At 45.4% G+C, this 13398-nt stretch overlaps 1 protein-coding gene across 6 annotated transcripts in view; it reads right to left on the bottom strand.

Moving 5' to 3' along the window:
- The window catches only part of lyst (lysosomal trafficking regulator), a 429684-nt gene that overhangs the window by 215758 nt on the left and 200528 nt on the right, over positions 1–13398 (bottom strand). For all 6 annotated transcript variants that reach the window (XM_085996691.1, XM_085996696.1, XM_085996697.1 and 3 more), the window contains 2 exons: positions 12336–12497; positions 1655–1811 (listed from right to left, as the gene is read on the bottom strand). In XM_085996691.1, coding sequence (XP_085852817.1) covers positions 1655–1811; positions 12336–12497 — 319 coding nt within the window. The remainder of the gene's footprint in view (positions 1–1654; positions 1812–12335; positions 12498–13398) is intronic.

Here is a 13398-nt window from a genome sequence, read left to right as displayed (position 1 = left end):
ATGTTTCAATAAGATCGCCTCTCATTCTTCTGAACGCCAATGAGTAGAGTCACAACCTACTCAACCTTTCCTCATACGTCAACCCCCTCATCTCCGGAATCAACTGAGTGAACCTTCTCTGAACCACCTCGAGAGCAAGTATATCTTTTCTTAAATATGGAAACCAAAACTGCACGCAGTATCCCAGGTGTGGCCTCACCAATACCCTGTATAACTGCAGCAAGACTTCCCTGTTTTTATACTCCATCCCCCTTGCAATAAAAGCCAAGATTCCATTGGCCTTCCTGATCACCTGCTGCACCTGCATACTAACTTTTTGTGTTTCATGCACCAGGACCCCCAGATCCCTTTGTACTGTAGCACTTTGCAGTTCCTCTCCATTTAGATAATAACTTGCTCTTTGATTTTTTCTGCCAAAGTGCATAACCTCACACTTTCCAACATTATATTGCATCTGCCAAATCTCTGCCCACTCACTTAGCCTGTCTATGTCCTTTTGCAGGTTTTTTATGTCCTCCTCACTCAGTGCTTTCCCTCCCATCTTTGTATCATCGGCAAACTTGGATATGTTGCACTCGGTCCCTTCCTCCAAATCGTTAATATAGATTGTAAAGAGTTGGGGTCCCAGCACTGACCCCTGCGGAACACCACTAGTTACTGATTGCCAGCCCGAGAATGAACCATTTATCCCAACTCTTTGTTTTCTGTTAAATAGCCAATCTTCCACCCATGCCAGTATATTACCCCAAATCCCGTGATTTCTTATCTTGATCAGTAATCTTTTGTGTGGAACCTTGTCAAATGCCTTTTGGAAGTCCAAATACACTACATCCACTGGTTCCACTTTATCCACCCTGTATGTTACATCCTCAAAGAATTCGAGCAAATTTGTCAAACATGACTTCCCCTTCATAAAACCATGCTGACTCTGTCCTATTAAATTATGTTTATCCAAATGCTCGGTTACTGTTTCCTTAATAATGGACTCCAACATTTTGCCAACCACAGATGTTAGGCTAACTGGTCTATAGTTTCCAGCTTTTTGTCTACTTCCCTTCTTAAATAAGGGTGTTACATTAGCAGTTTTCCAATCTGCCGGGACCTTTCCTGAGTCCAGGGAGTTCTGGAAAATAATCACCAATGCATCCATAATCCCTACCGCCACTTCTCTCAAGACCCTAGGATGTAGGCCATCAGGTCCGGGGGATTTATCCGCCTTAAGTCGCATTATTTTACTGAGTACCATCTCCTTAGTGATTTTAATCGTGTTTAGCTCCTCCCCCCCCCCCCCCCCATTGCCCCCTGTTTGTCCAGTGTTGGGATATTTTTAGTGTCCTCTACTGTAAAGACTGATACAAAATATTTGTTCAGCATCTTTGCCATCTCCATGTTCCCCACCACTAGTTTCCCGGTCCCATCCTCTAAGGGACCAACGTTCACTTTAGCCACCCTTTTTCTTTTTATATAGCTGTAGAAACTCTTGCTATCTGTTTATATATTTTTTGCTAGTTTACTTTCATAATCTATCTTCCCTTTCTTAATTAATATTTTAGTTACTCATTGACATTGTGACTCTTGTACTCGAGCAAAGCTGACCGGGGGGCCGGCGGGGGGGGGGGGTTGTGAAATATATAGAACCTGGCAACAAATTTACCTTCCTCGTTGGCTGCACTATCTTCTGGGTTACTTTCACTATCCGCTTCATACCCTTCCTCTTCTGCAAAAAGCCTGATGTTACAATACTGTGGTTCTTCTGTCTCCTCTGAAAGATCACCCGTCTGTAGGGCTGTCTCACCATTCATTTTCTGTTGCTGTAGAATAATTGGAAGTTTTAAAGAACATTATACATTGTTAACCTTTAGATAACCATCCCATTTTAAAATTAGAATATGCCATTTCAATTAGAAAATCAAATCAACTTTTTACTGTATTACCTACAGTGAGAATAAAAGAATCCAAAAATTGGGATCCCAGCATCCTAACAGTATTCATCAATTCTCACTGCATTAGCAAGATGAAATAACAAAGATAAATGTGCTCTGGGAGATCAGGTGCAGTGTAAATGGAGAATAAAGAACCAGAAATAAACCAGGAAGCCAGAGAATCCTTAGAAACATACTCTGAGGCAAAGAGAGGGATAGATGGCTCAAATACAAGTGGAATAGGACATCACTGTTGTAATGTAGGGAAATGCTACAGCCAATTTGCACACAGCAAGGTCCCACAAACAGCAATGAGATAAATGACCAGATAATCTGTTTTAGTGATGTTGGTTGAGGGATAAATATTGACCAGGAGACGAGGAGAACTCCCTTACGATAGCAAAATACTGCAGATGCTGGAAATCCGAAATAACAGAAAATGCTGGTAAAACTCAGCAGGCCAGGCAACATCCGTGGAGAGAAATTAGAGTCAACATTTCGGGTGAACCCTTTTTCAAAACTGGAAAGGAAATGAAATAGTTCGAAGGCAGGGCTGCGATAGAACAAAAGAAGTAAAGAGACATTAAGAGGTATTCAAAACCAGACGAGATGGTAATAGGACAAGTGAGGACAAAAGACGGCTCAGATTAGGTGTGAAGTATACTGGCAGAATGGGAGACAGCTGCCATGTGGGAGAGAGAAAAAAAAAGGGGGGGGGGGGGGGGAGGGGAAACCCAGAACAAAGGGGTGGAAAAAAAAAAAGTAAAAATGTAATAGGGGCCAAGGTTATGATCTGAAATTGTTGAACTCGAGATTGAGTCCGGAAGGCTGCAAAGTGCCTAATCGGAAGGTGAGGTGCTGTTCCTCGAGTTTACGTTGAGCTTCCGTGGAACAATGCAAGAGGCTGAGGACGGTGAGGTCCGAGTGGGAATGGAGCGGTGAATTAAAATGACAGGCGACCAGAAGCTCGGGGTCACCCTTACGGACTGAACGGAGGTGTTCCGCAAAGCGGTCACCCAATCTGCGTTTGGTCTCCCCAATGTAGAGGAGACCGCATCGTGAGCAGCGAATACAGTATACTAGATTGCAAGAAGTACAAGTAAATCGCTGTTTCACCTGGAAGGGGTGTTTGGGGCCCTGGACAGTGGGAAGGGGGGAGGTACAAGGGCAGGTGTTACATCTCCTGCACTTGCACGGGAAGGTGCCAGGCGAAGGGGAAGGGCTGTTGGGGGTGATAGAGGAGTGGACTAGGGTGTCTTGGAGGGAGCGGTCCCTACGGAATGCTGAAAGGGGAGGGGAGGGGGAAGATGAGTTTGGTGGTGGGATCACTTTGGAGGTAGCGGAAATGGCGGAGGATGATCCGTTGAATGTGGAGGCTGGTGGGGTGAAAGGTGAGGACCTCCCGGAACCACGATAGGGTTCCCCTTGTCCTAAGTGATCCCACCAAAGTGATCCCACCACCAAGCGCATCTTCCCCCTCCCCTTTCAGCATTCCGTAGGGACCGCTCCCTCCGAGACACCCTAGTCCACTCCTCTATCACCCCCAACAGCCCTTCCCCTTTGCCTGGCACCTTCCCGTGCAAGCGCAGGAGATGTAACACCTGCCCTTGTACCTCCCACCTTCCCACTGTCCAGGACCCCAAACACCCCTTCCAGGTGAAACAGCGATTTACTTGTACTTCTTGCAATCTAGTATACTGTATTCGCTGCTCACGATGCGGGTCTCCTCTACATTGGGGAGACCAAACGCAGATTGGGTGACCGCTTTGCGGAACACCTCTGTTCAGTCCGTAAGGGTGACCCCCAGCTTCCGGTCGCCTGTCATTTTAATTCACCGCTCCATTCCCACTCGGACCTCACCCTCTTGCATTGTTCCACGGAAGCTCAACGTAAACTCGAGGAACAGCACCTCACCTTCCGATTAGGCACTTTGCAGCCTTCCGGACTCAATATCGAGTTCAACAATTTCAGATCATAACCTCGGCCCCTATTACATTTTTACTTATATTTTTTTTCCATCCCTTTGTTTTGGGTTTCCCCTCCTCCCCTTTCCTTTTTTTTTCTCTCTCCCATATGGCAGCTGTCTCCCATTCTGCCAGTACACTTCACACCTAATCTGGGCCGTCTTTTGTCCTCACTTGTCCTATTACCATCTCGTCTGGTTTTGAATACCTCTTAATGTCTCTTTACTGCTTTTGTTCTATCGCAGCCCTGCCTTCGATCTATTTCATTTCCTTTCCAGTTTTGAAAAAGGGTTCACCCGAAACGTCGACTCTAATTTCTCTCCACGGATGTTGCCTGGCCTGCTGAGTTTTTCCAGCATTTTCTGTTGTTATTTAGGAGAACTCCCTTGTTCTTCTTTGAAAAGTGCCATGGGATCTTTTACGTCCACCTGAGAGGGCAGACAAGACTTCGGTTTTAATGTCTCATCCGAAAGATGACACTTCCGACAGTGCAGCACTCCCTCAGTACTGCACTGAATTGTCAGCCTAGACTATGTGCTCAAGTCTCTGGAGGGGGACTTGAAGCCATGACCTTCTGACTCAGGTGTGAGTGCTACAACTGAGCCAAGGCTGACATACTAAAGTGCCAATATAAAAACAGACTTGGAAAATCAAATCTGAAATACAACCGCAGAATGATACAACCCAGTGTGCATGTGACACTGAAATTTATTCACAAGCTAAACAATACTCAGAGTTTTTCCAGCATTTTCTGTTGTTATTTCGGATTTCCAACATCTGCAGTATTTTGCTATAATACTCAGGCTGTATTTAATCGCTAAGGAACACAAGTAACAGTTCACACAGCAGACAAACTCAATTTACATCTATTGATCCAAGCTGCACTTGATCTTGTACCCCAAGTAATACAAGGTTCGCAGAGCAACAAACTGCACAACATGGGTTAGTGATGTATATAGTTGGAGCAAACAGTGAAAATCGAAGTGGGCAGTTTATAAATCAGGGCTATATCATTTTGAATTGAGGTGTGCATTATTACTTGGCAATGTTTGTTAAGATTCAGTTAATTTAGAGCAAATTCAGTACAAAACTGAATTGGTGGCCTTAATGTAAACCGATTTAATTTTTCACTTTCCTTACAATGAGGGATAATTAGGAGATTGCACTGGAAAGACAGATTATATTTGAGCAGGGTCGCCCTCGTTTCCAAAATGATATGAATCATCAACACACTATAGAAATATAGCCTAGCCTGGTGCAACCTGTGCTGAGGAGGTACATAAAATACCATCACAACATTGTGGATAGGGACTTCCACACATGATCTCCTACTTCCACTCAGATGGATCTAACGACATAGGAAGGAAAAGGGTTGAGGTCCTAGGGTTTCAGCAGCTAGGGAAGAAGTTAAAGAGCAGGACCTCAAAGGTGGTAATCTCTGGATTACTTACAGTGCCACATGCTAGTGATTAAAGGAACAGGAATAGTAAGATAAGACAGATTAACTGGAGACATGGTGCAGGAGGGAGGGCTTCAGAGTTCTGGGGCATTGGGACCAGTTCTGGGGCAGGAGGGATCTGTTCAAGGTGGACGGGTTGTACCTCAACAGGGCTGGGACCAATGTCCTCACAGGGAGGTTAACTTGTGCTGTGGGGGATGGAAACCAGGATACAACATGAAAAAGGAGAAACAAGGGGCATAGAGGACTGGGAGAGACAAACCGCATTAGAATAAATTGTAGGAGGGATTAGACAGGGGAGAAATGCAAAGCAGACTAAGGCAGGTTTGGAGTGCATGTGCATAATTGCATGGAGCATGGTAAATAAGATTGGTGAGCTGCAGGCACAAATAGCCACATGGGATTATTATTATATAGTGGCAATAACAGAGACCTGGCTCAAAGAAGGGAAGGGTTGGGAACTTAATATTCCTGGCTACAAGGTATTCAGGAGAGATAGGGAAGGACAAAAAAAAGAGGGGGGAGGTAAAAGTATTGATGAAAGATACTGTTACAGCTCTGGAAAGTGATGAACTTGATGGTTCAAAGACAGAATCTATTTGATTAGAATTAAGGAACAATAGAGGAGCTATTATGCTGCTGGATGTATACTATAGGCCACCAAGGAGCAAATAATGGAGAACTTCAATTATTATCCTAATATAGACTGGGAAAATAAGTGCAACTGTTGCTTACGGGTGTGTTTTGTAAGCCCGAGACAAATCTGACAAGTCAGGGTATCAGGTGGCTAGGCATTTTATACAACAATTGTGAACGGCAGCAATCTATTGCAGACCTTGGTGCAGACATGCTGACTCAAATATGGAGGCATCTAGTTTGTTTTTGGTTCAAGCCATAAATTGCATGGGTCAGTGCTGAAGAGCATATAATATGACCACAACCAATTTGGGGCACAGACAGTGCCGAGTGTAAAATGTCATTATTTACCTCAACCCCTTGTAGGCTAGTGGTCTGGTTTGTTTTTTCCCTACTTTATTTGCTCTCTGTATGGAAGCACAGGGTCTGGTGTTAGCATATGAACAAAAAGCACGAACTTTTCTTTCTTCTGTATGCTTGTTCTGAAAAGGACAGCCTAGTATGACACTTTTAGGTTTGACATATGGTACTGCTGGGAAAAATGGAAATGAAAAACAAAAATCTGGACTGTGTAATAGAATGCCTGTCTAATACTACATACTCCTGTTAAAGATTGGAGACTTAGTCCTAAACTGTGTCAATTTTTGTCTGATAACACTCCTGTGAAGCACCTTGGGACATTTTACTATGTTAAAGGCGCCATATAAATGCAAGTTGTTCTGTTGTCATTGATGACAAGTGGTGTAGCGAAAGGATGGAGAAAACCTAACTGGCACAAGAACGCAATACTTGGGACTTTACACGGCATGGGACAGCACGTCAGGTACTGCCTAGCAGCAACCTCATGACAACACGGGAAGCAATAACTTTTTTGAAGGACATTCTGGCAGACAAAATCTGAAAACACTGACATGTTGTAGGCTCACCAAACACGACTACAGTTACTCTCAAGCAATAGCTGGGAGAGTGCATGCATAATTAATAGATTTTTTGTTTAGTTTGTTATTCACATTTGTTTTTCCAGATTTCACCCCTTTCCCCACCCCCCCCAGTTTCTTTTAATTGTCTTTCCCCCTTATATATTTTCTCAGCTCACACAACACTGCAAAGGAGTGGGCAGGTAAACAACCTACTCTCAGGCCGCTAACAAACCTCGTCCCAGGTTTCCCGTCCTAGTTCTGAACGTACATCTCTCTCTCGTTTCTCTCATCATGCCCTCACCGAGCTTAGCTTGTGCTTGAGCTCCATCCCTTGCTCATTGGCAGCATTCCCATAAAATGTTGACCACCCAATTTCCTCTCCTGGCCACCATGCTAGCTGACACTGTAAATGCTTCCTTCTGCTCAGGTACTGTCACTGTCCCTTTTTAAAACCAGCGTCTTCACCAACTCTTCAAAACACACAACCTGTCTTTGCAAACTACTGCCCCATCTCCAACCTCCTTTTCCTCTGCAATGCCCTGAAACGTATTGCTGTCTCCTAAATACATGCCCATTTCCCCTCCAATTCCATTTTTGAACCTCTCCAATCAGGTTTCCGCCTCCTCTCCCACCCCCCCCCCCCCCAACTAACCGCACCGAATTGTCCCTAACCAAAGTCGCAAATGACGTATTGTGGCCACAGTCACAAAGGATATGATCCTTTCTCATTCTCCTCAACCTTTATGCAGCTTTTGACACAGTTGACCACACCAGTCTCCTGCAAATCCTCTCCTCTGTTCTTCCAGCTAAACAACGGGAATACTGAAGCCACCATCTTTGGCCCCCGCCACAAACTCTGTACCCTTGCCACTGATTCTACTGCCCTTCTCCGGGCATTGTCTCAACATGAATTAGATGGTTTGCGATCTTGCCATCCTATTCAACTCCGAGCGGAGCTACAAATCCGATTGCCTCTGCAACACAAAGACCACTTACTTCCACCTCCATATCACCAGCCTCCACCTTTACCTCAGCCCATCAGCTGCTGAAACCCTCATCCATGCCTTTGTCAACCCCAGACTCGACTATTCCAGTGCTCTCCTCGTTGGTTTCCCCTCCTCTACCCTCTGTAAACTTCAGCTCATCCAAAACTTTGCTGCTCATATTCAATACTGCCGTAAGTCCCACTCACCCATCATTCCTGTCCTCGATGACCTGTATTGGCTCTCTGTTTCCCCAATACCTCAAATTTAAAATTCTCATCCTCATGTTTAAATCCCTTCATGAACTTGCCACTCCACATCTCTATAACCTCCTTCAGCCCTACAATCTCTCCACCTGAACTCTCCATTCCTCCGACTCTGGCCTCATGCATCCACCTCATTTTGCCCCACCATTGGCAGCCATGTTGTTAGTTGTCTAGGCCTCATGCTCTAGAATTCCCTCCCTAAACCCCTCCATCTCCACCTCCCTCTCCTCCTTTAAGACTCTCCTTAAAATCTATCTCGACTAAGGTTTTGGTTACCCCTCCTAACATCTCCTTCGGCTAGGGTTCCATTTACGCCTCTGTGAAGCACCTTGGGATGTTTTTCTCTGTTAATACTATATAAATGCAAGTTGTTGCTGTTACTAAATCTACCATTTCTTATGAAAGATAACATTGTTTAACAGAAAAAAATTGAGCTAACCTACATTCAAATATAAAAACTATTTAACCTCAGCTTGTTGGGGACAATTTAACAGATAGATAAATGTCTGCCGAATTTGAGTCTTTGGTGTACCCGCACACCAAAGTGCAGACGAGACAAGGTGAATACAAGTTAGGTAATCAACCCATACAGCTCTGTTGTGGAGATGTCGGTGTTGGACAAATGTGAGAAGTCACACAACACCAGGTTATAGTCCAACAGCTTTATTTGAAATCACAAGCTTTCGGAGCGCTGCTCCTTCATCAGGTGAAGTGAAGCGATGCATATAGGCACAGCATATATAGTCAGAGAACACTGCCAGATGATTACAGGTAATCTTTCTAACTGCCCTTTATCCCACCTCGGCAGAGAGATAATCACAGCAATCAAAGGTGTGGATGGTGTCCAAACAGGTCAGTCAAGAAAACATTACATCAAAGAACAATGAGGTGGGGTCACCAGGGGTCAAATGTTGTATGAAAAAAAAAAAAGATTTTTTTTGCTGGATATCACAGCAGGTCCAGCCGCATCTGTGTAGAGAGAACAAGCCAACGACGACTCGAGTCTGGGTGACCCTACGTCAGGTAGGGTTACATGTAGTGTGACATGAACCCAAGATCCCGGTTGAGGCCGTCCTCATGAGTGCGGAACTTGGCTATCCGTTTCTGCTTGACGATTTTGCGTTGTCGTGTGTCTCGAAGGCCGCCTTGGAGAATGCTTACCCGAAGTGTTCCCCAACTGGGAGGGAACACTCCTGCCTGGCGATTGTTGTGCGGTGTCCGTTCATCCGTTGTCGCAGTGTCTGCATGGTCTCGCCGATGTACCATGCTCCGGGGCATCCTTTCCTGCAACGTATGAGGTAGACAACGTTGGTCAAGTCACATGAGTATGTACCATGTACCTGGTGGGTGGTATCCTCACGTGTGATGATGGTATCTGTGTTGATGATCTGGCATGTCTTGCAGAGGTTGCCGTGGCAGGGTTGTGTGGTGTCGTGGTCGCTGTTCTCCTGAAAGCTAGGTAATTTGCTGCGAACGATGGTCTGTTTGAGGTTAGGCGGCTGTTTGAAGGCGAGTAGCGGTGGCGCGGGGATGGCCTTAGCCGAGGTGTTCGTCGTCATCGATGACATGTTGTAGGCCGCGAAGAACATGGCGTAGTTTCTCCGCTCTGGGGAAGTACTGGACGACGAAGGGTACTCTGTTGGTTGTGTCCCGTGTTTGTCTTCTGAAGAGGTCTATGCGATTTTTCACTGTGGCCCGTCGGAACTGTCGATCGACGAGTCGAGCGTCATATCCAGTTCTTACGAGGGTGTCTTTCAGCGTCTGTAGGTGTCCATCGCGTTCCTCCTTGTCTGAGCAGATCCTGTGTATTCGCAGGGCTTGTCCATAGGGGATGGCTTCTTTAACGTGGTTAGGGTGGAAGCTGGAGAAGTGGAGCATCGTGAGGTTGTCCGTGGGCTTGCGGTAGAGTGAAGTGCTGAGGTGTCCGTCTTTGATGGAGATTCGCGTGTCCAAGAATGAAACCGATTCTGAGGAGTAGTCCATGGTGAGTTTGATGGTGGGATGGAACTTGTTGATGTTATCGTGTAGTCTTTTCAGTGATTCTTCGCCGTGGGTCCATAGGAAAAAAATGTCGTCGAAGTATCTGGTGTATAGCGTTGATTGGAGGTCCTGTGCAGCGAAGAAGTCTTGCTCGAACTTGTTCATGAAGATGTTGGCGTATTGGGGTGCGAATTTGGTCCCCATGGCTGTTCAGTGTGTTTGGGTAAAGAACTGGTTGTCGAAGGTAAAGACATTGTGGTCAAGGATGAAGCGGATGAGTTGTAGGATAGCGTCTGGAGGTTAGCTGTTGTTGGTGTTTAGTACTGAGGCTGTCGCAGCGATGCCGTCATCGTGGGGGATACTGGTGTAGAGTGCCGAAACGTCCATCGTGGCGAGGAGTGTTCCTGGTTCAACTGGTCCGTGGATGCTGAGTTTCTGTAAGAAGTCTGTAGTGTCACGACAGAAGCTGGGGGCTCCCTGTACGATGGGTTTCAGGATGCCCTCGACGTATCCAGAGAGGTTCTCACACAGGGTTCCGTTGCCTGATACGATAGGACGTCCGGGTGTGTTGGCTTTGTGTATCTTTGGGAGGCAGTAGAAGTCTCCCACACGGGGAGTACGTGGGATGAGAGCGCGTAGGATGCTTTGAAGGTCTGGATCGAAGGTCTTGATCAGTCTGTTGAGTTGGCGGGTGTGTTCTTTGGTCGGATCTGCGGGTAACTGTCTGTAGTGTTCCTGGTTGTCCAGTTGTCGGTATGCTTCTTTGCAATAGTCCACTCTGTTCTGTAGGACGATGGCTCCTCCTTTGTCTGCTGGTTTGATGACGATGTTGTGGTTGGTCTTGAGAGCGTGGATGGCGTTGCGTTGTGCTCGGGTGACATTCTGGACTGTCTTGAGTGCGGCTGATGAATCCTGACAGCTTGAGCATACATGTCAAGCTTAGGGCAGCGACCCTCCAGAGGGGTCCAATTTGACACTTTCTTCTTCGGTTGCTGCACTGCGGATCCCTCTGTCTGCTGTTCCGGATCATTGATTGTCTCATTGGGTTCGCTGCTGACACCTTGGGATTTGTGGAAGAATTCCCGGAGCCTCATTCTCCTGATGAATTCCTCTGTGTCTGCCACCAGGTACATGGTACATACTCATGTGACTTGACCAACGTTGTCTACCTCATACGTTGCAGGAAAGGATGCCCCGGAGCATGGTACATCGGCGAGACCATGCAGACACTGCGACAACGGATGAACGGACACCGCACAACAATCACCAGGCAGGAGTGTTCCCTCCCAGTCAGGGAACACTTCAGCAGTCAAGGACATTCAGCCTCCAATCTTTGGGTAAGCATTCTCCAAGGCGGCCTTCGAGACACACGACAACGCAAAATCGTCGAGCAGAAACTGATAGCCAAGTTCCGTACTCATGAGGACGGCCTCAACCGGGATCTTGGGTTCATGTCACGCTACATGTAACCCCACCTGACGTAGTCATCCAGACTCGAGTCGTCGTTGGCTTGTTCTCTCTACACAGATGCGGCCGGACCTGCTGTGATTTCCAGCAAAAAAAAAATTTTTGTTTTTGTTTTTTGGTTTTTCATACAGACCCCAGCATCTGCAACATTTGACCCCTGGTGACCCCACCTCATTGTTCTTTGATGTAATGTTTTCCTGACTGACCTGTTTGGACACCATCCACACCTTTGATTGCTGTGATTATCTCTCTGCCGAGATGGGATAAAGGGCAGTTAGACAAAGATTACCTGCAATCATCTGGCAGTGTTCTCTGACTATATATGCTGTGCCTATATGCATCGCTTCACTTCACCTGATGAAGGAGCAGCGCTCCGAAAGCTTGTGATTTCAAATAAAGCTGTTGGACTATAACCTGTTGTTGTGTGACTTCTCACATTCATACAGTTCTGTAGCACCTCTTAACTACCAGTTCAGAGCTGCAGCGGCAGAAGCCTAAGAGGAGGTCCCCTGCCCTTTTCTTGCTGAAAGAGCAAGCAAGCTGAAGAAAATCAAATTTAATTAAATTACAAAATGAGCTCATGAAAATAAATACTTTGCTGCTGCAGAGATTTTTGTTTACGGTGAAGCAGCATTGTAATAACATTTTAACAGTGTGCACAAAGAACAAAAAGTTAATTCACTTCAAGAAAGCAAACCTGCAATAAATATTTAATGTAACCGTAACTTAGGGTATCACCTTTTTTCTCTCCTGTTCAGCAGAATAGTCATTCACAGAACTTCCTCCCAGAGACACACATTGTAAGGAATCGAAGAGAGGCTTGGCCAGATCAGAATCAACAATACCAGAACAAACAAGTAGGTCTCGCATTTCAGTCAATATTTCATCCACAGAAAGGTTCTGGAATTTAAGAAACGGAAAATTTAAATTTCATAAATAACATTCTAATTACTTCTTGCAGCATTCAAATGCTGCTCCCTAAGCTCTGGAATTTCCTCCCTAAACCTCTCCACCTCCTTTAAGATGCTCCTTACAACCAACCTCTTTGACCAAGCTGTTGGTCACCTGTCCCAATAACTCATGTGGCTCGCTGTCAAATTTTGTTTGATAACGCTCCTGCAAGGTGCCTTGGGGCATTTTACTATATTAAAGGTACTATAAAAATGCAAGTTGTTGCTGCAACTGGAAACCCCATCGAGCAGTTGCATTAACAACATCCATGAGCTGGACAGTGCATCCTCTAACCAAGAGGGCAATACAGGCAAGTAACAGAATTTTGAGTGTGCTGTGATTGGTCACTCAGTTGGTCAATGACTGTTTTCTTATTCCTCATTGGTCAAGACTTTCAGTCTCTGCTTTTATCCTTTGGAACTGATCATTTGTAACTGGTTGGTGAGTTGATAACCAGAGGGCATAAAATTCAGATAATCACCAAGAACAAAGGGAGAGGTTTGCAGATTTTTTTGTGAAGAATGCCCTACCAGAAACAGTGTTGGAAGCAGAATCCATACTAGCTTTTAAGAGGGAAATGGATAAAGCTTTGAATTTTTTTAAGAATGCCATGAGGAAAAGGCAGAGGAATGGGACCAAGTGGTAACTTTTTCCAGAGTTGGTGCAAGTGTGATGGGCCAAATAGCCTCCTTCTGTGCTGTACAATTTGATTATTCTACTTTTGTTGTTCATCAATTTTGTTACCTTACTCCTTAAATATGTCCTTTCCCTAAATATTGTTTCCTGACATTCCAGTAAAATTATGGGCTATCACAACTAAAACTTGTATTCTTGTAAAGTTTTAATGTAG

This window comes from Somniosus microcephalus, chromosome 9 (genome assembly GCF_052327205.1).
Source record: "Somniosus microcephalus isolate GS21.2 chromosome 9, FLI_Smic_1.0, whole genome shotgun sequence".
Taxonomy (NCBI): Eukaryota; Metazoa; Chordata; class Chondrichthyes; order Squaliformes; family Somniosidae; genus Somniosus; species Somniosus microcephalus.
This window is presented reverse-complemented; position numbering and strand designations above follow the sequence as displayed.